The following is a 22,320-nucleotide window of genomic DNA, read 5'->3' as shown; positions in this document are numbered from 1 at the left end:
GTGAATATGCCCATGGCAAGGCCTCTGAATCTCAGAGTTAAAAAGGAAGTAAACCAACAGGAAGGAAGAAAGCCTTTAGCATCTTAGATCTTTGTTTCTAAGAAAACCTGGAGGACGTAGTTGGATGATTTGACATATGTTTTAACAATGAAGGGCTTCACCATATAACTATGTTATGAAAAGACGGAGTCTCCAAGGTAGTTGGGAAATCGGTCTGCTTTAATTTACACAGAATCTTCTTTGGAGCTGAAACTGCCTGTGAGATAGAACTGTGGTAAAGAAATGATCCCAGGAGAGAAAAACCATCACTAAGGCAGGAGAGTGAAATGTTTTCTTTCTTTTTTTTTTTTTAAAGATTTTTATTTATTTATTCGACAGGATAGAGACAGCCAGCGAGAGAGGGAGCACAGCAGGGGGAGTGGGAGAGGAACAAGCAGGCTCATAGCAGAGGAGCCTGATGTGGGGCTCGATCCCATAACGCCGGGATCACAACCTGAGCCGAAGGCAGACGCTTAACCGCTGTGCCACCCAGGCGCCCCGTGAAATGTTTTCTATCCTGGATACCACTGGAGCTGGGTCAAGGGCATAAAGCTTTAGACTTTTCTTCAGTTAGTGCCCCACCAGCCGGCACAATGGTGAGCCGATGCCGTGGGTAGAGAGGTACCTTACAAGTGCCATTTCAATGACAGGAATACCAGGGAGTGAGAATTTGAGGAGGAGAATGGTATCAAGAAACCTGAAGTATTCCCCCCCTTTTTATGTCCACCTGACTGTTGCTTTCCATCTGTCTTCTGTCTCTCTCACGCTAGGGCCGTGGCAGCACAGCCAATTTAGAGGGCTCTGTCTGTGCCTGCAGGGCTCAGGGATAGGCTACTTTTCTCTTCGAAGGGCCAGTCATATGCCGGGAAAACATTATTTGGAGTTCCTGTGCATGTTAAAGATAGCTCAGTTGTCAGCTTGGGGGAAGTTGAGCTCCTCAGAGTCAAGATGAGTAGTATAGAGCACAAAGAACTCAATTTCATCAGTGTAGCAAATGTTTCGGATGTATTTTATTTCCACTCTACAAGCAGTTACAGAAAGAACGAGAAAGAGCAGGAGGTAATGAATCATAGGAAGAATAACAGGACCACATACTTTATTATCATGTTGAAAATGGACCTAGACTGCTGTACACAGCTTTCTCTCTACATCCAGAAACAATGGAGTCTCCCCTTTGACTGGGTTGGAGGGCCATAGCAACCCATGAGCGAAATGGGGAGAAATATGCTCTGGGCTGCAAAGGGCCACCGAATAGTGTTGTTCACATTCCCAGGGGCTCAGAGGCCAGACTCCAAGGCCAAGTGAAGATGGAGAGCTCCATCCCGTGTTAGAGCCTTGCTGTGATCCCAGAGGCACTGCCCCCCCGCCAGGCTGCTGTGCTATCAGGATCCCTAGTCTCATGGGTGTAAGTCACCCAGCCAGGGACAATTTGGAAGGCTCCCATTCCTTTATCCATCCTGTGTCTGACTTGCCAGGTCAGGCAACTGGAAAGCCCAAAGGAGAAGACCACTGCGGGTTCCTGTGGGGCGTCTCCCATCCCTCCTCCTTGGCAGGGGCCCTGGGAAAGGGATACCAGGAAGAGTTTCTGACTCCAGTGGCTGAAGACAGAGGGCTGGTGTTCTCTTAATCTAAAAGTGAAAAATTTCAAGAACATACGTAGTAATTTAAAACCGTGCAGTACCATCCAAATAGTAATAGATCTGGAACAGCATTGTTATTTTTTAAAAATGTTTATTTATTTATTTATTTATTTTTGGAACAGCATTTTTAAAAAGAAGTTATTTTTCTGCTGTATACTTTATTAAAAACCACGGTAGTTTTGAATCTGCCTTGAACATCACTGATTTGACCAATGTAATTTACTTTCTCTAGATATATAGGTTCTATTTTAAAGATGTGAACATAGTTTTTAAAATAGGCGTCTTTATTATTGATTATATAGCTGAATGTGTCTGTTAGAAGTGACTCCAACAATTTAAAAATGGAATGAGCATGTGTTTTTTGTTTTTGGGTTATATAGCTGTATGTGTTTATTGTGATTCGAACAATATAGAAATGTAGAAAGTGAAAGTGGTCCTGTAGTCCTATTCCTCAACAATTGCCACTGTTGGCTATAAATTTGTTTCTAACTTACAGGAGCTTAAGGACGAGAGTTTTAAGTGAGCCTGTGTTTTCATATCGGGTCACATTTGTTCTCTCTGCAAAACCACATAGCATAAACCACAGCAAACCCATTATAATAACAGAAAAATGAAAATTCGTACAAAGCTACAATAGATACCCAAAAGACCCTGAACATTTAAATGTGCTAGGTCTGTTCATTGTGTTCTTTCTGGCATTTTATGGTCGTTGTAGGTAAGTTCTGACTTTCCATACTTAGGTTAAAAAACCTCTTGGTAGTTTAAGCAATCTTTTTAAATCCCTTCTCTGGACAGCCACCTGGATATGATTATATAGTCATGGCATTTATCATCACCTGTGGCTGTTTGAAGCAAATGTGTTAATTAGACTTCGTTTTTCTTTACTGGTGATCATTTGTTTATCAGACAGTACCGGGGACTTCGTGTGTGCCTAGCACAGTGCTAGGATCAAGGGTACAAAAGGACAAAGCTGGCAGGAAAGAGAGACACACGTGGACAGCTCCAAGGTGTCCAAGAAGAGGGCATACGGGGTACTGAAACCCAGAGGACAGAGTGACTCCTTTTTGCCAGAAGATACCAGGGAAAGATTCTCAGAGGACTGACATTTCGGTGACCTGAGTCATGAAAATTTGGTAAGAACTTGTAGGTGGAGAACAAGCTGGGGATGAAAGAAGAAGCAAGGTGTGTGAAGGCAAAGGTGCACTGATAGAGAAGGGAATGAACGTTCGTGAAGTGCCTACTGTGTGCCAGACACTGCGCGTCAGCTAATTTGATCCTGTCAGGTCTATGTCATTGCCCTTGTTTTGCCTGGGAGGAAACTCAGGCTTGGGAGAGTTATGTGACTTGCCCAGGTTCTTGAGTTACCACTTGGGGAGTCAGGATTCACACCCGTGGTACTGTCAGTAGCGTGAGGCTGAGGAAGGAGCTTGTCTTCTGGTGGGAGTGATATCTTGTTGTGGCTGGAGTTGGGCATGCCTTGAAGGAAACAGACGGAAACGAGGTGAAAGATGGAGAATGGAACCAATTAGTGAAGGGCATTTTCAGCCTGCATAAGATTGGCTCTTAGTGTTTGAGAATACCAGTAAGGGTTTGTAAGCATAGCGAGCAGCTTGACTTTTGGTTTTTGTTATCAACCCTTTTAACCACTCACCGCCTTCTGGGATTTTAGCCCTGAGTGGGGAGAAGCCGTACCGTGTATGTCTCTGTCTCCTGATTTCTCTATTTACCTTGACCACTTCTTCCCTCCTCACTTCTCCTTGTGTTCCCAACTCACTGGGACTTCTCTAGGTCATCCTGTCTTCCTTTGGGAAGGGCCTTTAACCTTCCACTTTGGGCTATCATAGTGGCCAGGAGACAAGGAAGGAGGGAGGTCAGCTTTAGATAAAGGAATTTCAAGTGAATTTCGAAGCTGTCATATTTGTCATCTGGCGGTAGAGCTGCTGCAGTAGTCTAGGTGAGGGATAATAAAAGCCAGAAGAGAGTCCTACGAGTGAGCCTTGGTGAAACCAAATGTGGGGGTGATGAGAGGGAGTTGTTGAAGATGACTTTGGGGTTCCTCGTTGGGGCAACCATTGAATAAAGATTCACTTGATGGGGTGGCTCAGTTGGTTAAGCGTCTTTCTTTGGCTCAGGTTATGGTCCCAGGGTCGTGGGATGGAGCCCCACATCAGGCTGGCTGCTCAGCGGGGAGCCTGCTTCTCCTTCTGCCTCTGCCTCTCTGTCTCTCATGAATAAATAAATAAAATCTTTAAAAAATGAAAGCAGTCTAAAAAAAAAGATTTATTTGACAGAGAAAAGACGAGAGGAGCAGGAATAGTTGTGAGGGCAGAGGGGAGGAGGAGGAGGTTTGGGGGATGGGAGGAAGAGAGGGAAGGTAATGAATTCAATTTTGGATCTGACTGAAATGCTGTCTAATAGGAGAAATATGGGGCTAGCACCTGGGAGAGAATCTGCCTGGAGAAATAGGTTTGGGAAACAGGTGAGACTATCTAGGAAGAAAAGGAAGAGAAACTCACTGTCATTGTAGATGCTAAATTTAAAGACATAAACAAGGTCATCATTGTTTTAATTCCTCCTTGCATTTGACAATGACCCAGTACTTTGGAACCTCTCCTCCAGGTTCCTGCAGCGGGACAGGTCTGAGGTCCCAGGGTACCGTCAAGGGTGTCTGCTGCTACTTCTGATCCCCAAGGGGACCTTTAAAGCCCCAGGCCCGACACATCGATCCATGGTATACTAAGTTCGTATCAGAATGAGGCCAGAATATTCTGTGCAATGAAAACTTTGACGAGGGGTTAAAAACAAAGAATTTGCAGGTATGTGCAGAGGCACTGTTTAATTTTTGGTAGCTGAGCTGAATTTGTTAAGTGAACTCCTGGAAATATAACATGTACGTCTCAAAACCATCATTGTTATGCCTGAGACATGGCGTAACCTTTGGAGGTCCTGTGCTAATATAATTGCCTTGCTGTCTTTGAAAGGTGGCTTTTAATTGGGTTTCAGAGTAGCAGTTGCTGTCGAGGTGCTGGGTGCAGCCTTTCAGTAGCTTGGGCCAGTTCATTAAGCGTTTCCTCTCCCTGGGCTGGATGACTGAGCTTGGACAGTAGCCAGCAGTTACTGAAATGCCATCACTTATAGGGTTGACCTTTAAGACACTGATTTGTTATATTATTGAGTTTCGACTTTTTTCCTCTCAAATTTAAATGGAGCTTTATTGAATCCAGTGCTAAACTCAATTCTTCTCACTCTCTGTGGCCTTTTCCATCAGATTATTTCCCCCTGGTTCCTAGCATTTAGTGCTCTGACTGGACAAGAGGTTTAAGAAGTAAAGACAGCTTGCCATTTACGGGGCTTAGGACTGTCCGTGGGAAGTGTGGTGGATTATCGCACAGGCATGACTCAGAGTTCTCAATGGACCGATGATTTATGTACAGAGAAGTCTCTTAGCCAGTTTTCTTCTTTTTGGTAAAATTGTGCTGGAAATTCTTTTTTTTCTTAAGTTTTTATTTTAATTCCAGTTAGTTAACATACACTGTTACATTAGTTTCGGGTGTACAATACAGTGATTCAACACTTCCGTACATCACCCTGTGCTCATCACAGCAAGTGCCCTCCTTCATCCCTGTCACCTGTTCCCCCATCGTCCCACTCACCTCCCCTCTGGTGACCATCAGCTTGTCCACTGTAATTAAGAGACTGTGTCTTGCTTTCTCTCTCTCTCTCTTTCCCCTTATGCTGGAAATTCTTATCTCTAGATGATGGCCCTGAAGGTTTTTAATTCATTTGAAAAAAATGAGTACGTAACTGTCACACTGAATAAACAAAACCTTGGGGTGGGTGGGAAGGTGGGACGACAGAAAGAACTCTGTGTTTGGCTTTGGCTCTCCCTTAGAGCAGTTCTGTGGCCTGGTTCTTTTTATGCCCCAGGAAGACATCCTGGGCAGGTCCAGTGTATTTTCTGATCCTTCTTGTATAATAAAAAGCTCTCCAGTCACATTTCCTTTCCAGACAGTCTCAGTTTGGTAATTAATATGTCGGTCCTCAAACAGACTGGTTGAAAGTGAAAGCTTCTCTGGAGTGGATTTCAGGTTCAGTTTGTCACATTCTACCAAAAATTAAAACTCCTGATAGTTTTATTGAAATACATTGAAATAATAGATTAATTTACTTCTTAGAGGTGATAAACACATTTTCTTATACTTAGTCTTAAGTTACTTGTATTTGTTATTGCAAATGGTGTGTTTTCAAAACTAAGCTAGTGTTTGTTGATATTATACCAAAGTGCTATAAACTTTTGTGTATTTTTGTATTTAACTATTTTGTTCAGTGTTCTTATTCTAATAGTTTTTCAATGAACTTTTAATATAGACAATTATATCAGCTGTGAAAGTGATTTTTTCCCTTGCTTTCCATGTCTCGTGCCTTTTTCCTTTATTTTTCTATATTGCCCGCCAGGCAGAATTAGTAAATAGAAGTGTTGGTAACAGCCATCTTTTTCTTATTTTTGATTTTGGAAGGGTTGCTTGTGTTTTTTTTTTTTAAATAAAGATTTCTATTTATTTATTTGAGAGAGAGTGAGACAGAGAGAGCACGTGCGAGCAGAGGGGAGGGGCAGAGGAAGTAGCAGATTTTGAGCAGGGGGGCCCTGACTCGGGACTCGATCTCAGGACCCTGGAATCATGACCTGAGCCAAAGGCAGAAGCTTAACCGACTGAGCCCCCCAAGCACCCCAGAAGGGTTGCTTGTAATAGTACACCAATAGGTAAAATATTTATAGTAAATTTTTTTGTTGCTATCCTTTATGAGGTTTAGAAGTTTCCGTAAGGAATTTTAATCATGCCTCTATGTAGAGTCTTATCCGGTATCTTTTCTGTATCCAGGGAGGTGTTGTGGGCTGACCTCACAGAAGGGTGTTAAGATGCAACCTATTGTATCTTCTAGGTGCAAAGTCATTGCCAAGTGGACTGGGAGTGATACTACATTTTGAAATATGATTTATATAGTGCTGATGCATTTTTTAAACATATACCCTTTGTAGGGAAATACTGTATTATGTGGTCATGCTTGAAAAATAAAACTAAACTTAGTTTGTTTTTCTCTCCAGTATTACTTTACCGTTCTTTTTGGCCACGAAGGTCAGAAACCTCTGGAGCTGCGCTGTGAGGAGGAGCAGGATGGTAAAGAGTGGATGGAGGCCATTCACCAAGCCAGGTATGGATTCAAATCCTCTGTGTGACACTGGATTGCCTGGGTCTCTCGTATTGGAGTTTTCACTGTTGGCTGTAGTTTTGGAAGAACTTGCAATTCCAAGATGGGTTTCCCCTTGGTACCTCCTCTTTAGTGATGTGTGAGATGATTCTTTGAGCTTTTTATGGCTATATTCTAGCTAAAGATGAAAAGTAATATATATAACGGTAATAATAATAATAGGTCACTTTTGTGGATTGTGCCTGTGTGCCAGGTACTCTTCTAAGTGCTTCTCAATTAAAGCATTTATTAATTGTATTGATTTGCTTATCCTCTCAACAATCTGAGAGCGGGAATTATAATTACCCCCTTTTACAGAGAAGGAAAATGAAGCCCAGAGGGTTGGTTTGCTTGTGTGAGGTCGCATAGCTGGTAGGTGGCAGGGCCGGAACAGGGAGCCAGGCGAGCCCACATTTGTAACCCCTGCCCTGGGCAACCTGTTTATCAAGAAGGTTGATGCTGACTCCATCTAGGGAGATAGAAGAGTATGATTTTATTTCCTCCTAAGAAATCCCAGGAAGGTAGAGAGAACTCACTCAACCTCAAACAAGAACGAGAAATCTGAAAGAGACTCAGGCAGATCCCTCTCTTGTATTTTTCATATTCATTTCTTAAGTCCAGCCCATTGGTGCTTCAAATACGTCCCATGCTCGCTGCTTTCCTGCCTGTCCCCTCCCTAGTCCAGTCTCTGGTTACTCTGTAAGTCCCTGCTCATATCCCCGCTGCTTCCATGGCAAAACTCCAGCTGGGGCACATCTTCCTTTCCTTCACCTGACGTGCCCCCTGCTTCTCCTAAGTGCCTGTTCATGTCTTCACTGCCCCTGAACCTGAAACTGTCCCCCACAAGTAGCCCTCACAGGCGCTCTCGCGAAATTGCCGAAGCGGTTGCGTCACTGCACATAGAATATTTAACAATTCAGGGCAACTTAGGGTTTTGTGTTGGTTTGCTTTTTTACATGTTTCACCTGTGTGATTTCCGTGTCTCGAGCTGGTTCGCGTGCACCTTGAGAGTGAGGAGGGGAAGTCTTCACTTCCGAACAAGGCACAGTGCGAATTGTGTAGTAGGTGACCAAGAAATATTTTCAGATTGATTGCAAAGAGGATGGGGCATTTGTTCTGAGTGTAGACTCTTCTTGAACCCTTGAGACTTTTTCCCCTGACAGTCTCCTCCCTCTCCTCCCCTCCCCACCTCTCTTTTTTCTTCAACTACTTTTTATTGACCACCTGCCTCCTCTGTGTCAGGCAGCATGCTAAGTGCTTTACATGCTTTGTTTATTCCTCACAACTACCCACTTTACAGATGAGGAAACAAAGGCTTATGATTATTAAGCAGATGGGCCAGCATCCAACATGAAGTTGTTAAACTGCAGAGCTGGGCTTCAAACCCAGATTAATCTGACTCCAGAGCCTTTAACCGGAGTTCTGGATTGTACCTGTCTTTAGTCCCGTCTTTTTTCTCTTCGGTCTTCCCCTTTTCTGTTTCTTTTTCTTTTCCTCTATGCAGAGATGCAAATAGATTAATGTAAGATTGGGGTTGAGAGTAGAAGATGTTATTTGCAAAATATTTCTGTTCATTTTCTTTCCTCCTCTTCAAAGTATTTCTTTGAGATGCACAGGGTTGGCACCAAATGCTGCTCTCCGAGTGGGCCCCGGAGGCAGCTTGTCTGCACCACGATCCTGGCACACCGTTCAGCTGTCTTTTCTCTCATTGTTTCTGTCTGAGGGTTTTGCTCCAGACTTTACTGTAATGTACAATGACTTGCTATAGAAAGAAGGTCAAGTCTTCAAAGGTGAAAGAAATACCAGGTTGTCAAGGTAGAACTCTTGGGTTCTTTCTAGACAAAATCTCTGTGTAATTCCTTCCTACCTGGGAATTAAAACGAAGTAAATAACTTAAAACATGTGTATTTGTCCCCCCCCCCGCCCCCCCCTTTTTTCATTCAGAAAAGCCAGATACTATTAGTAACCTAAATATCTTACCTTTGTAGTTGCCAAGCCAATACTGGGGTGGACCAAATAGAGAGTGTGAATTACTTCAAAAATGGTTAGATTTTAAGTAAGGTTTTTTTTCCCCTATACCATGAGAGCTTTGTCATATATGTGGGTGTGGGTCAGTATTTGGGGTTGACTGACATATGATCAAAAGCAAGGCACTTGTGGTCTTGTCAGGAGACAGACTTTAGAAGCCACCTTAGTGGTTTAGGTGAGTGAACGATCAAAATTCTCTTGTGGATTTGAAGATTTAGTGAATAATTGATTTTTTTTAATGTCCTGACTTTTTGGTCCATTAGATTTGGTTTTCCTTTGATTTGAGGCCCAGGACTGGGTTCTTTGATGACTTCTTTTTAATCAGACTGCTTTCTGCTTGAGTTCTTATATTTGACTTTTTGCATTGAGATGCTTCTTAATTTTTTTTTTTGTTTTATAAATCAGGGAAGATAACTTTTTCATTGAAGTCTGAGTGGAGTTTGTGGTGTAAACTTGGATCTGTGAAATTCATTCTGACTGTTCATACATGTGCAGAGCCAGAAAGTTAATGAAGCTGATTCAGAGAAAGAGTTTGTCAGCCAGTTTTGCTTGGCATTGGGCTAAAGACACAACTGATGGGTTGACTGAATATCAGAGGACAGTGTGATGGCGTTGACTGGGTGCCACTGCTTTTTTAATAAAAAATGCTCCATAATTATGGTTTTATTGATCCCTCTTTTTTTTTTTTTTAAAGATTTTATTTATTTATTTGACAGAGATAGAGACAGCCAGCGAGAGAGGGAACACAAGCAGGGGGAGTGGGAGAGGAAGAAGCAGGCTCACAGCGGAGGAGCCTGATGTAGGGCTCGATCCCATAACGCCGGGATCACGCCCTGAGCCGAAGGCAGACGCTTAACCGCTGTGCCACCCAGGCGCCCTATTGATCCCTCTTTTTAAAAGTCTGAGCTGTTGGTTAACTGATGACTATTTTAGCCCAAGATCAGTTCTTTTCTGAGTGTCCTGCCGTCACTGCATGGAAACAGGGACCGCTCAGAACTCTTCTCCTGGTCTCTGCTGTTTTCCTGGGATGTCTTCTCAGTAGTGGCTTGGGCATGGTGTCCTTGAGTGCCATGAAAGTCACATTCTTGCTGCTGGCTCTTGTGCCTCAGAGCTGAACCTATTTGTTCCAGTTTGACTTCAGGGGATCTCTGGGCATTTGGCAGGATGTTGAGTTGCATGTTTTCTCCCTTAGACGGGGCCCAAGGAAAAATCTTTTTGGAAATTATATTCTCATTTTGGAGCTCTGACAGGGTCCAGAAAGCTTGTTTTATGGTTTTTCTTGAAGTTGGCCAATATTATATTTCTAGAACACTGGCACATTTATAATATCATTCCATCACTTATTATTGGCACCAGTTCATGGGAAGCTGCTAGCAAGACTCAGTCTTATTTTTGTCTGGATGAAGAGAGGCCAGAGCATTTTAATGGCATTGAAGTTCTATGCTTATTCCATAAGTGGTTTGGTAGTTGAGCATGGAACTCCGGATATTCCTAATAACCTGATTTTTCTTATTGTTGTTGTCCTCTTGGTCTTATCTGTCTACTATGGTTGATTTAGTCATTGACGTTAGGACAGTCAAAAACATTGACTCAGTTAATTGTGGGTCCTTAGCGCTCATTGGCTGAAAAGACAACATCCACAGCACTTTTTCTCCACTTTTCATCTGCTGGAACACTAACCAAGCAAAGCCTCTGCAGTTAGGTGGTGGTCGTGGCCTGGAACAGGATCTAGGTGTGCGGAAGTTCCAAGCGCTTCCCGTTCTGGTCTAAGCCTAAGACCCAAAGGACCTGGTCTGTGACAGTTAAGAGAAGTGGAGAGTATTCCAGAGATGGGGTGGAAGATAGGCTTCCTCTGGGACTTGTGACCGCCTGGATGCGAGCCGTATTAGATATCTAACACATCTCTCAGGCCCCTAGCGTGGAAAGTGTCACTTCCTGGGAGAAGAAATGATGGATGAAAGCAGGTTTGGGGGGCAGAGATGATGAGCCCTGGTCAGGAAGGGCCTCTGCAGGGAATGGGAGGGTCTGCTTGCCTGGAAGGGGCCGTGAGGAGCCCTTCTGAGGGATCTCCTTGCCCTCGCTGTGTAAGATATGAGAAAATGAGTATTAGAAGCTACTAGAGAAGTAGGGTGTGTCCTGAGGGGAAAGCTGGCTTTGGGTTTCTACCAAAGCTCAGGTTAGGGGAGGCCTTGTGACAAGTTGGAGACGTAGAGAATATTGTGCCTGGTACAGCGCACCATGGAATGCACACAGTTTTTCTTTTTTTTTTCTCCCTGCAAAGGTATGGCTTATGCTTTCAGTGTTTGAGACTGTCCTACTGTGTCTTTTGCCTGCTTTCTAATTTTTCCGATTGTAACTGTCTTCAGACCCCCACCTTGACTCTCCTCCCGGGTGGCCAGGGCTCTCAGGCTTTTCTCAGTGGGGAGGACATTTGCAAGCGAAAAGGAGCTGGGTGTGTGCTTCCTTTCCATAAAGCTCCAGTCAGATTTAGTTTGGCAAGGGCAGGACAAAACCCATTCCCTCACCCTGTGGGTCCTGAATTTGACAAACTGAGAGACTTAATCTTAATCTTCCAGTTAACTCTTTCAGTGAAGTCTTGTCCTCTTGGCCACTGAAGAAAGCCCTATTCCAGCCTCTTGGGTCTGTTTTTACCTGCAGTCCTTTTGATCACATGTGCCTGAGGCAGCCTGTAGTTCATTCTCTTCACCCTCCCTCCTCCGTCTGTTGTTCTCCCCTCCCCCACAATTTACACAACCGGGCGCCGCACACGCCCCAACATAGTAACTACACTAAACACCTAGTGCCTGTAACCTCATTCTTTTTACTTGGATAGAGGCTTAATTTAGAGTGAAGTGTATAGTGTAAATTCTGTCCAACACTAAAGGCCACACTGTGTATCACGTCATCCCCATAAAACCAGCTCTTTCTAGAATGTGCATGGAGAAATCCCCTATAAATCAGAAGAAAAGTGATTACATAGAAAAGCTGAAAGTGCTTCATGTATCACAGGGAAACGACAGGACTAGAAAATCAGAAATGGGCAGTAATGTTATAGCCTAAAGCAATCCTGAAGCCATATTTTTATTCTTCCTGTGATAGTAACGCTCTCACTACTTTAAAGCCGAAGATGTGGATTTTGTTCATTTGATATGTATTTTTTTTTTTTTTTACTAAGTTCTGTCGGGCCTTTGCCTCCAGACTCGACATGATGAAAGAGACTTCAACACTTTCTTCCTTAGACACTGCAAAGCGCAACACGAGAGAAAAGGGATAATATGTCTGAGAACAATGAAAGATTTCACTTGATGAGATCGTAGAACTTGTTTTCTATGGGGAAAAGTTGGGCTTAAATTGCCTTATTTTCAGCCCGTTGTTATTCACCTGTCAGTTCTGCTTCCTGCTCCTCACGGTGCTTTTGCTTCTGCTTACACTTCGGCGGTGCTGCTCTGCACCCACGGCGCGGGCGCTCTGTCTGCTGCGCGTTCCCTCCGGCCCGCCTGCGGGGGGCGCCACCGCCACGGGCTCTCACCGTCCCAAGAACTGGCACTGCTTCAAGGCAAGTTCCTGCCCTGAGCCTCTTGCTTCCAGTTCCCTTGCTCCTTCATTTATTCCCTTGCTCTCTTATACTTCCCATCTGTTTGCCAGCCCCTCTTGGGCTTTTTCCCTGTATTCTTTGATTCTCCATGAATCTCTCCCACCTTGAAACAAAACATTAAAATCCCTCCCTTGGCCGTGCATCCTCCTCTAGCTGCCCTCTCTTGCTGCCCAGCTAGGCTTTCTGAAGAAGTGGTTGGGTGGTTCTCCCTCCCCACACAGCACACAGCTCTGTGCGTGCTCCCTTTTCAGCCCTTTGTGATGGGTTTCTGTCTCTACCCCAGGGAAACTGAGGTCGCCTGAGTCAACAATGACTTTCCAAAGCTTTTCTTTCCTTATATAACTCCAACTTTCCAGTTACATTTAATAGATTTTCATAACACAGATAGTATATAAATCCAAGCTCTCTCTAAAAAAAAAAAAGAAAACTCAAACAGTGAAAAGTCGAGAGAGTAAAACAGTTTCCGTTCATATGCTCATCCTTCCCTGCCCCTGTTCCCCAAGTCCACTTACTTCCTCAAAGGTATTCACTGGTAACAATCCAGTGCTTAGTTTTTCTATGTATTTGCATATCTGTTAAATAAATAGAAAAGATGGTTAGATAAGGTAGATAGGTCTATTATATAATCACATATTCTTTCTACTTACTAGTCACATTATTTTCAGCCTTCCTTTTGATGTAGGGAAGACGTTAAGGTTCAAAGCCAAGGGGCCAGGAAGGAATTCTTGAGATGGCTTTGATGCAAAAAGGTGGTTTTATTAAATAAGTAGGACCTGTGGGCAGAAAGAGCTGCACTGGGGTCATGAGAAGTGGCCCCTTATATATTTTCAAGTTGGGAGGGGGTTGGGGATATCGTTAAGTCTCTAAGGAATTTTGGAAGCAAGTTTTCCAGGATCTTGAGGGGGCTAGCTATTGTTGGGAAAAGGTCATTTATTACTAATAAAACCTTAGTCATGAGACCCTTCAGATATATATTGGTGGGCCATATGCTTGGGGAATGATTGACAACACATATCTTGGGGGGTAGAGATAAAGGAAGTTTCCAAAAGAATTTTTATATGTTAAAGTAGATTTACTGGATCCTGGTGGGGGAAGGGGAGGGGGAATTTGCCTTTTGCCCTTAGCAGAGGGTCAACATCAAGGCAGTGAGTCCCTAGAGGAATGTTACTCTGCCTGTTTCAAGGACTTGTTAGTGGGCTGTAGGTAGTAAAGAAATTTAATAATTTCTCTTCTGCCTCTGTTTCCCACATCACTTTCACACTAATTTGGAGGTTGGTTTGGTTTGTTTTTTAAACATCACTATATAGAGATCTAAATCTTCTCTTGAAATTATCTTTCCTTTTGCTTCTATGACATCATTCACTCCTGATTTGCCTTCTACTCCTTTGATCATTTCTTCTCCCCTTCTTTCACTGCCACTTGTGTTCTATACCTTTTATTAGTGCGACTGCTCTGTGCCCTTGTGCCTGTCTCTCCTCACCAGGCGTCCACTGCCAAGGCTTCTCCAGGCGGCTGGAGTCACCCTTCCCCGTGCTCTGGCGACGCTGGGTACCGTGCTGAGTGCACCGTGTCCTCTTTTCACTGAACGGTCACACAGCCCATGAAGTCGGTGGTACCATCCCCACAGAGTCTGGGGTCTTAGAGGATGAAATAACCTCCTGAAAGCCCCCAGCCTGCTGAGTGGAAGGGCTGATGTGCAAATCCAGGTCAGGCTAACCCCGGAGCCTGTGTGCTTAATCAGCAAGAGGAATCGCCTCTATTCTGTGTACAGTCATCTTTCTCAACTGACCTGTCGATATACCCTCTCCCCTTGGGTGCTCAGTAAGTCCAAAGCCAAACACACATTTTTCTCCATGTCCCCTTCTTGTCCCCTTCTTCATCCCAGGGTATGGTCTCCTGTACCCATACATTCGGTCACTCAAGCCAGTAGCATCCTGCACCCTCTGCCCTCACTGCTCACATCCATTCAGCCACTTGTAGATTTGAGCCCCGGAACATCTGGGCTTTATTCCTCTCCGTGTCCACGGTGGTTGCCTGGCTTACTGCCCAGCCACCTCACCTGTCTCTCTTCCAAGTTTGCCTCCTCATCCCTCCTCCACAGGGCACCAGAGTGCCCTTTCTGAAAAGAACATCTGCTCCTGGAAGAATTCCAGGGCTCCTGTTAGCTATTTTGGTTATTATATTCCATTGACTTCTTATTAGAGAAAATTTTAACCAGATGCACGGATAGAGAAAATCGTATGATGATTTTTCAAGTTGCTTTTAAGAAAAAAAAATTGTATCCATTTGACTGATATTTGTTATATCCCAGAATTTGGGATTCAGTGATCCAGTCCCAGCGAGGCCCCTCCTGAGCTGACCTTTGTGACCCTCTCCCGCCCCCCCTCCCCTGTGTCCTGGGTTGTAGATATAGCACCACACCCAGGAATTCGAATGTGCTAGCACGGCCCCTTCAGTCTAACAGCCTCGCCCTTCGCAACTCAGCTCTCAGTCGTCTGCATCACCTTCCCTGGTCCTCTTCCTCCCCCGGTAGAAAGGACTGACCATGCCCTTCTTTGGGCTCCCACAGTAACCCCTTATTCCTTTTCAAGTCCCTGCAAGATTATCGCATTGATTTGTTTACATCTGTTTCTGCCAGCCTTCCACGCAAATCTGTACTGCTCACCTCTTATCTCCTGCTCCTGGCACAGTGACAAATTGCTTTTCAGAAATGTGTGTACCAATTTAACCTCCCTTCACTAGGACATGAAAAAGCTGGAATCATTTTTTAAATATCTGTATTATATTGATGGGTGAAAATGGTATCTTGGTGTAATGAGCATTTCCTTGATATTGGTGAAATTGACTATTTCTTGCTATTCTCAATATTTGTCTATGTTTCCTGTATGAATTGTCATTTCATGTCCATTGCTCATTTTTTCTATTGGTGTTTTGCTTATCAGTTTGTTTATGAGCTCTTTGTATGATAAAGATATTATCTCCTTGTATTTGTTGTAAATTCCCTTGCATCATTTTTTGTCTTGTTCTTATATATATGGCATTTTTTTTTTGACAGAAAGAATTTTTGAATTATAACACAGTGCAAATATTGGTTTTGGTGGGGAGGTTGTCCCATTGCTTTAAAAAAAAAAAACCACAGTATTTTAAAAATTGAGGTATAATTCACATACCATAAAATCCACCATTTTAAAGCATACAATTGAATGGTTTTTAGTATACTCACCAGGTTGTGTAACCATCACCACTATCTAATTCTGGAACATCTTCAACACCCACAGAAAAACCCAATATCTGTTAGCATTCACTCCCTACTCCCCATTTTCTGTAGCCCTAGTCAAGTACTGGTCTACTTTCTATGTCTATGGATTTGCCCATTTTGGACATTTCTTTTTTTTTTTAAAGATTTTATTTATATATTTGTTAGAGAGGGAGGGAGAGAGAGAGAGAGCACAGGCAGGGGGAGTGGCAGACGAAGGGAGAAGCGGGCTCCCCACCGAGCAAGGAACCCGATGTGGGACTCAATCCTAGGATCCTGGGACCATGACCTGAGCTGAAGGCAGATGTTTAACCAACTGAGTCACCCAGGTGCCACCATTTTGGACATTTCATATAAATGGAATCATACAACCTTTTGTGTCTAGCTTCTTTTACTTACCACAATGTTAACAGACAGAGCTCATCCGTGCTGTTGCATAATCAGTCCTCTGTTCCTTTTTATGGCAGAATACTATTCCATTGCATGAGTGTAGCCCCTTTTGTTTATCCGCTCATCCGTTGATGGATGTTTGGATTGTTTACACTTTTTGCTGTTATTAATGCTGCTAGGAATATTTGTGTACACGTTTTTGTGGACATATGTTTTGAAATCTCTTGGGTGTTATCTAGGAGTTGAATTATTGAGTTATATGTTAACTCTATGTTTAATTTTCTGAGGATGCATCAAACTAATTTTCCATAGTGGTTGCACCATTTTATATTTCCACTAGCAGTCTATCAGGGTTCTAATTTCTCCACATCCTCACCAACACCTGTTTCCATTGCTGTTTTATTTAGAGTCCTTGTAGTAGAAATCGAATGTGAGAACTTATAAACCCTTTTAATCTATTTGGGTTTAATGAATATAGTTAGATATATATTCTCACTAGAGAATTTTTTTGTGATCAGAAAGAGAATTTTACCAATACTATTTATGCATATTTGTAAAGAAAGAAAAGGGTCAGTGTTAGGAAGGAATCATCAATACAATTATGATATAAAACATTTTCTGCAGTTTTGTAATATAGTACTATAAAATATATTTGCTTTTGGACGTAAGTGTTCCTTAAAATTTATCTGCCTCCCAGTGATTATTTTACCATTATTGACTTTCTGTTTTATTACCTTATAACAATATTTTGCTTGTTTTTGTATTTAATTGTGTTTTGGAAAGGATTACTGACAACTTCCCATAAGCCCCAAAGTTAGTCAGATGTTAAAGTAATGAGCTACTAACTGTGAACTGGAAAGAAGCAATATTTAAAACAGAGAGTTTTAGTCTTTTAAGTTTTACTCCTCTTTTTGATCTCTTCTAACAGCGACGTTTGGGTTCTCATTCATTGTAAAGGGGACAAGCTTAGGAGAAGAGAGTCTAGCAGTAAAGAGAGAAGGGATTAGAGGGTGTGATCTAGGTTAGAGCCTCACCCTAACATGACACCTAACAAATATTGATTAGCCAGTGAAGTAGAGCTAAAGATGTAAGAGAATTTGAGAGCCAGAAGAAGCGGATGATAGTGATACTGAAGCGGCAGGGTCTTGCCCCGATGAGGTGGCTGCTGCCAGCGCTGAAATACTCTTTGGATGGGAGCTGCACTGCTGCCGTCCAGGACGGGTTCTCCCAGGTCCCAAAGACGCCGTGGTGCCCCTGATATGAGCAACGCGGATTCCAGAGAGTTTTCTCAATAAAACTGAGTATAATCCTGGAGCTACTGGGAGTCTTTCTTCAGTCACCTGTAATAGGAGTTTTCATTTTGGGTTTTGTTACATTTTACACTAGCCTATCGATTTAGCATATTATATCTGTCTGTCTGGCGCATTATACTTATCTACCTATCTATCTGTCTGTCTGTCTGTCTAATAGCAAACATGTCTTCAATCAAAGTAACTAGGATGAGGTCCTGGCCCATCTAACCATTTCTTGTGAAGCTAATATAATTTTTACTCTTCTGTAAAAATAATTAAGGCCTATGATTTTATACTGTACTTCTCTGGACTCTTTGGGATTCCATTGGACTGTTTCCTTTTCTCCCATATGGAATAGTGGTGTCTTGGTTTTGATTATAAATATTACACATGAGTATTTTACATATATATATATATATCTCAAAATTGCCATCTGTTGGTACTGGACACATGAGTTTGCCTTTCATTGTGCTAATTTATATGGCTTAATTTTATTATTTCACTTGGCAATGAAGAGACTGTTTTTTCCCCTGGTGGAAGTTAAACTATGAATAACAACAACAAAAAAATTAAAAAGAAAAAGAAAAAATACATAGGCAGAAATTCCTAAACTTGAGCAACTGGGTAGTTTAATCAGATAGATCATATATTGGAAATATAGTAACATAGAAATAGCAATGCTCCGAAAGTTCTTTCATCGGATGGAAGCATTTCCAGTTGATTTGTCACAAGCCATTTACTAACGGGATGCATGAAGAAAGCTTTGTGACGAAAAGTTAAGAAGGTATCTCGGTAAGAGTAGTAAACTAGGGAAAACCATTTAAATGAATCAAATGATGTGAAAATTATGAGAAATGAAAATTACTAGGTGAAGAAGAATAAAGCATGCAAAGTAAATAATCTTAGTTGACCTTCTTTCATTTGACAAGGACTTTTTTTTGAATGACTTGTTTGTGCCACGCCCCGCGCTAGGTGCCGACCTGATCTTTAACATCTTTGCCTAGATTATTGTGGAGCCTCCAGCTGGTCTCCCTTCCTCTCCCCTGGCGCTGCAGCCCCCACCTCTGTCTTTTCCCATTACAGCCGCCAGCGTGATCCTGCTAAAATGTCCGATCTTGCCATGCCTCTGATCAAGGCTCTGGATCTCATTCATGGAGAAAACCTGAGACTTTCTGTTGATGTACAGGGCCCTACATGCTTTAGGATCCTGTTCCCTCTTCTGCCTCCTACTTAGCCCCCTCCAGTAAGCCGACCCCTCTGCCTTTCCTCAGGCAGCCCAGGCTTGCTTCCACCATAGGGCTTTTGCTCACGCTGTTCCCTCTACCTGGAATACTCTTCCAACCAGCTAACCACACGGCTCATAGCTTCAGGTCATGACCCCAGTACCGTCTTCTCAGGGAGACCCTCCCTCACAACCTGGTTAAAATTGTAACCTCCGTGTCCTCCACTTCCTATCCTACTCCTTCCTACCCTGCCACCCTGCTTTTTCCTTTAAGGTACTAATCACCAGGGTAACATACTATGTATTTTAAAATTTCATTTTATTGTCTCTTGCATCCTTACATTACTGTAGTGTAAACTCCGTGAGGGCACAGTTTCGTTGGTTTGTTTGTTTTCCTCTTTTTTTACTCCTGTATCCAGTGCTTTAAACAGTTTCTGGGTCCATGAGAACATTCAATAAATCGTGAATGAAAGAGCGAATTTGGAGTCAGAGGAACACATACGGAAAGTAATAAATGTTGCGTGAGCCCACCTCACAGAGTAAATAACTGCCATTAGGATTTGCGTATTTTCTTTTGGCCACTTAATAGGATAGAGATGCTGGAAAATACAGTAAGGCAAAAAAAAAAAAAAAAACAGAAGTAATTAAAAATCACCTATAATTTCTCCAACAAATTATATTTACTTTAATCTCCTGGGGTTGTTCTTTTTTGTTGGGTTATTAGTGGGTCTTGAGTATGTTCCTGTATGTTTACTATTTTTTTAAAACTATGACTTCAAGTGGCTTTTATCATTCCACTGTGTAGAGGTAACTGTTACTTGTTTCACCACTTCCACACTATGCGCATCTATATTTAGATTGTTTCTGTTTTCTTCTATTGGTTTTAATGAATGAACATCTTATTGTTTTACAAGTTTTTGTGCAAGTCTCTGTTTATTTTCCTTGGGTTAGATTATTATGATTGAAATGACTGTAACAAAGGATATGAGTTTTTTAACCTGTTGCTGTAGTTACTGTGATACTGTCTCCTGCAAGGTCTCACTCAGGTACAAGGTACCCATTTTGTCCTGTCTTTGCCCGTGTGGAGTATTGTTGTTCCTAAAGCTCTTGACCAAATTTGATAAACAATTTTTACTTCTTTGATTAAGTAGGTCCTTTCCCCTCTCTTTAAAAGTTGTTCATTTATCATATTCTATGATGTCCTTAACTTCTTGACTTTATGATTTTAGGTCCTTTTATTGGCCCCTTGCTATAAAAATGAAGAATTTAAAACCTTTACAATACCTCTTACCTATTCCCCCTTTGTCCTCTCTGTTTTTGTTACATATTCTTGCCTTTTGAATTGGTGAGTTTATGTCTTAAAATAATGTAACTCTCTTTATTTATCAACTCTGAGCGATGTGTATTGAATGTCTGCTATGAAAGCTAAATAAATTCAGACTTTAATGTGTCTTTATTGTTCTCTCCACTAACCCTGAGGTTTTATTCCTTTCATTATTATTTCTTCTCTATTTATAAACTTTTAAACACTTACCTTCCATTCCTTAATTTAATTAAGCCTCTGTTGATCCTGAAAGTAAAAAACCAATAAAGAACCCAAATAAAAAGCCATGGTTTTAGAAATATGTACCAAAGTATCAAGACCGGTGTTTGTTTCCACAGAGAACAAAGTATAATCATATGCAATTGAATACTTGCTCTTTGAAGGAGAATCTTGCATACACTAACTCTTGCATACATTAACTTTTAATTTCTGGCTCCAGTTACTTCATCTGGCTTGTATTCTTGAGTTCTATGCTAACTTTTGTCTTTGTTTTCTGTTTTGTTTGCTTGCAAAACCTCCTCATAATTTTTCTCCTATAGTAAATGTGATTGTTAGTAAACAGTTTCTGCCTTGAACTGGCACTTGGTTGGTTGATGTTGGCCTGGGTGTAGGAATTTAGGTTCAAAATACTTTTTCTTCAGTTCTTTCCTGTCATCTAGCATCCCAGGTTACTGATGAGAAGTATGTCATCTTGATTCCTGCTTTCTTTAGCTAAACTGTGATTTCTCTTTGGAAGCTTCTATAATTTTTCCTTATCCTTAGAGCTCTGATATTTTACCAGGGTGTCTCAGGGTAGGAAATGTTTTCATTTATCCTATCTGGCGTTTGGATTATCCTTTCGATTTGAACTGCGCCATGTTCAGTTAAGGGAAGGTGTCTGTTTTTTCCCCTTCTGGAACTCCCATAAGGTAGATGTTCGATCCCTTGGCTCTATCCTCAGTGTCACTCAATCTCTCTTCCATAGTTCCACTCTCTTTGTGGTTTTTAAAAAAGATTTATTTATTTATTTCAGACAGAGTGTGTGCATAAGCAGAGCTCGGAGGGGCAGGAGGAGAAAAAGAGAGAGTCTTAAGCAGATTCCATGCTGAGTGTGGAGCCCAGTGCCGGGCTCAATCTCATGACCCTGAGATCATAACCTGAGCCAAAACCAGGAGTTGGACGTTTAACCGATTGTGTCATACAGGTGCCCCATTCTCCTGTTTTTGTTGCTGCTGTTGTTCTTCCATGTTCTTTATGTCTCCAGCCACCTTCCTTAGTTTCAGCCATGTCAGCTTTATCAGTGAGCACATTCACCGACCTGAAAAATTTTAATAATCATTGTCTCCAAGAACTGTTCTTGTTATCTGATTACTTCTTTTCTATAGCAGCCTCTTTTTTGCCTTGTGACTTTAGTATCCTTCCCTATCTCTCTGCAGATAATAAATCTCTGTTGCTTAAATTAGCCTTGTTTCTTTGGTATCTTTTCTGTTCCTTCATTTGGGACTGTATTTATTATGTCTTGCTGTGTAACAATTTACCCCACAGTGCTTAAAACAGTGAACAACTTACTGTCCTCCAACAGTGTCTGTGGGTCAGGAATCCAAGCATGATTTAACTGGGTGCCTCTGCCTGAAGGTCTCTCACAAGGCAGCAATCAAGGTGTGAGCCAGGTCTGGGGTCTCATCTGAAGGCTCAAAAGAGGAAGGATCTGCTTCCAAGTTCACTCACGTGATTGTTAGTTAGAGTCACTTCCTTATCAGTTGTTGCACTGAAGCCTCAGTTCCTCATCGGCTGTTGACCCGAGGCCTCTCTCAGTGTCTGTCTGTGTGGACCTCTCCATACAGCAGCTCACAACATGGCGCTGACTTCCTCGGAACAAACCAGCAAGACAGCAAGAGAAGGCAAGCAAGAGAGAAGCCAGAGTCTCCTTGTAAACTGATCTTAGAGGTGCCATTCCATCACTTTTGCCATATTCTATTCCTTGGAAGCGAGTCCCTAAGACCAGCTCACACTTAGGAGGAAGGGGTTACATAAGGACATGAATGCCAGAAGGAAGGGATCACGAAGGGCTATCTTAGATGCTACCCACTGCAGAAGTCTTTCTTTTTGGGGTTGGTTTTTTCAAGTCTCTAGCGATGTTTGTTTCTAAGGGAAGGACTTTATGGGTTATTACAGGTAGCTGGCCTGGGTTTACTCTGTGTCTGTGTCACTTATATAGGCTTCCTTTTCAGATATGTGGGCAGACAGCAGGGAGGCTGGCTGGAATTCCCCCTGTGTAATTCCATACCCTTTATATGCATGGGTGGAA

The 22,320-nt window shown here is 42.3% G+C and overlaps 1 protein-coding gene across 4 annotated transcripts in view; it reads left to right on the top strand.

Annotated features, from left to right (window-relative positions):
• The window catches only part of RASGRF2 (Ras protein specific guanine nucleotide releasing factor 2), a 231,173-nt gene that overhangs the window by 59,552 nt on the left and 149,301 nt on the right, over window positions 1-22,320 (top strand). For all 4 annotated transcript variants that reach the window (XM_087862029.1, XM_045796370.2, XM_045796369.2 and 1 more), the window contains exon 2: window positions 6,784-6,890. In XM_087862029.1, the coding sequence (XP_087718155.1) occupies window positions 6,784-6,890 (107 nt within the window). The remainder of the gene's footprint in view (window positions 1-6,783; window positions 6,891-22,320) is intronic.

Source organism: Ursus americanus, chromosome 5 (assembly GCF_024610735.1).
Source record: "Ursus americanus isolate L20-20 chromosome 5, mUrsAme1.1.p, whole genome shotgun sequence".
NCBI classification, from domain to species: domain Eukaryota; kingdom Metazoa; phylum Chordata; class Mammalia; order Carnivora; family Ursidae; genus Ursus; species Ursus americanus.
This window is presented reverse-complemented; position numbering and strand designations above follow the sequence as displayed.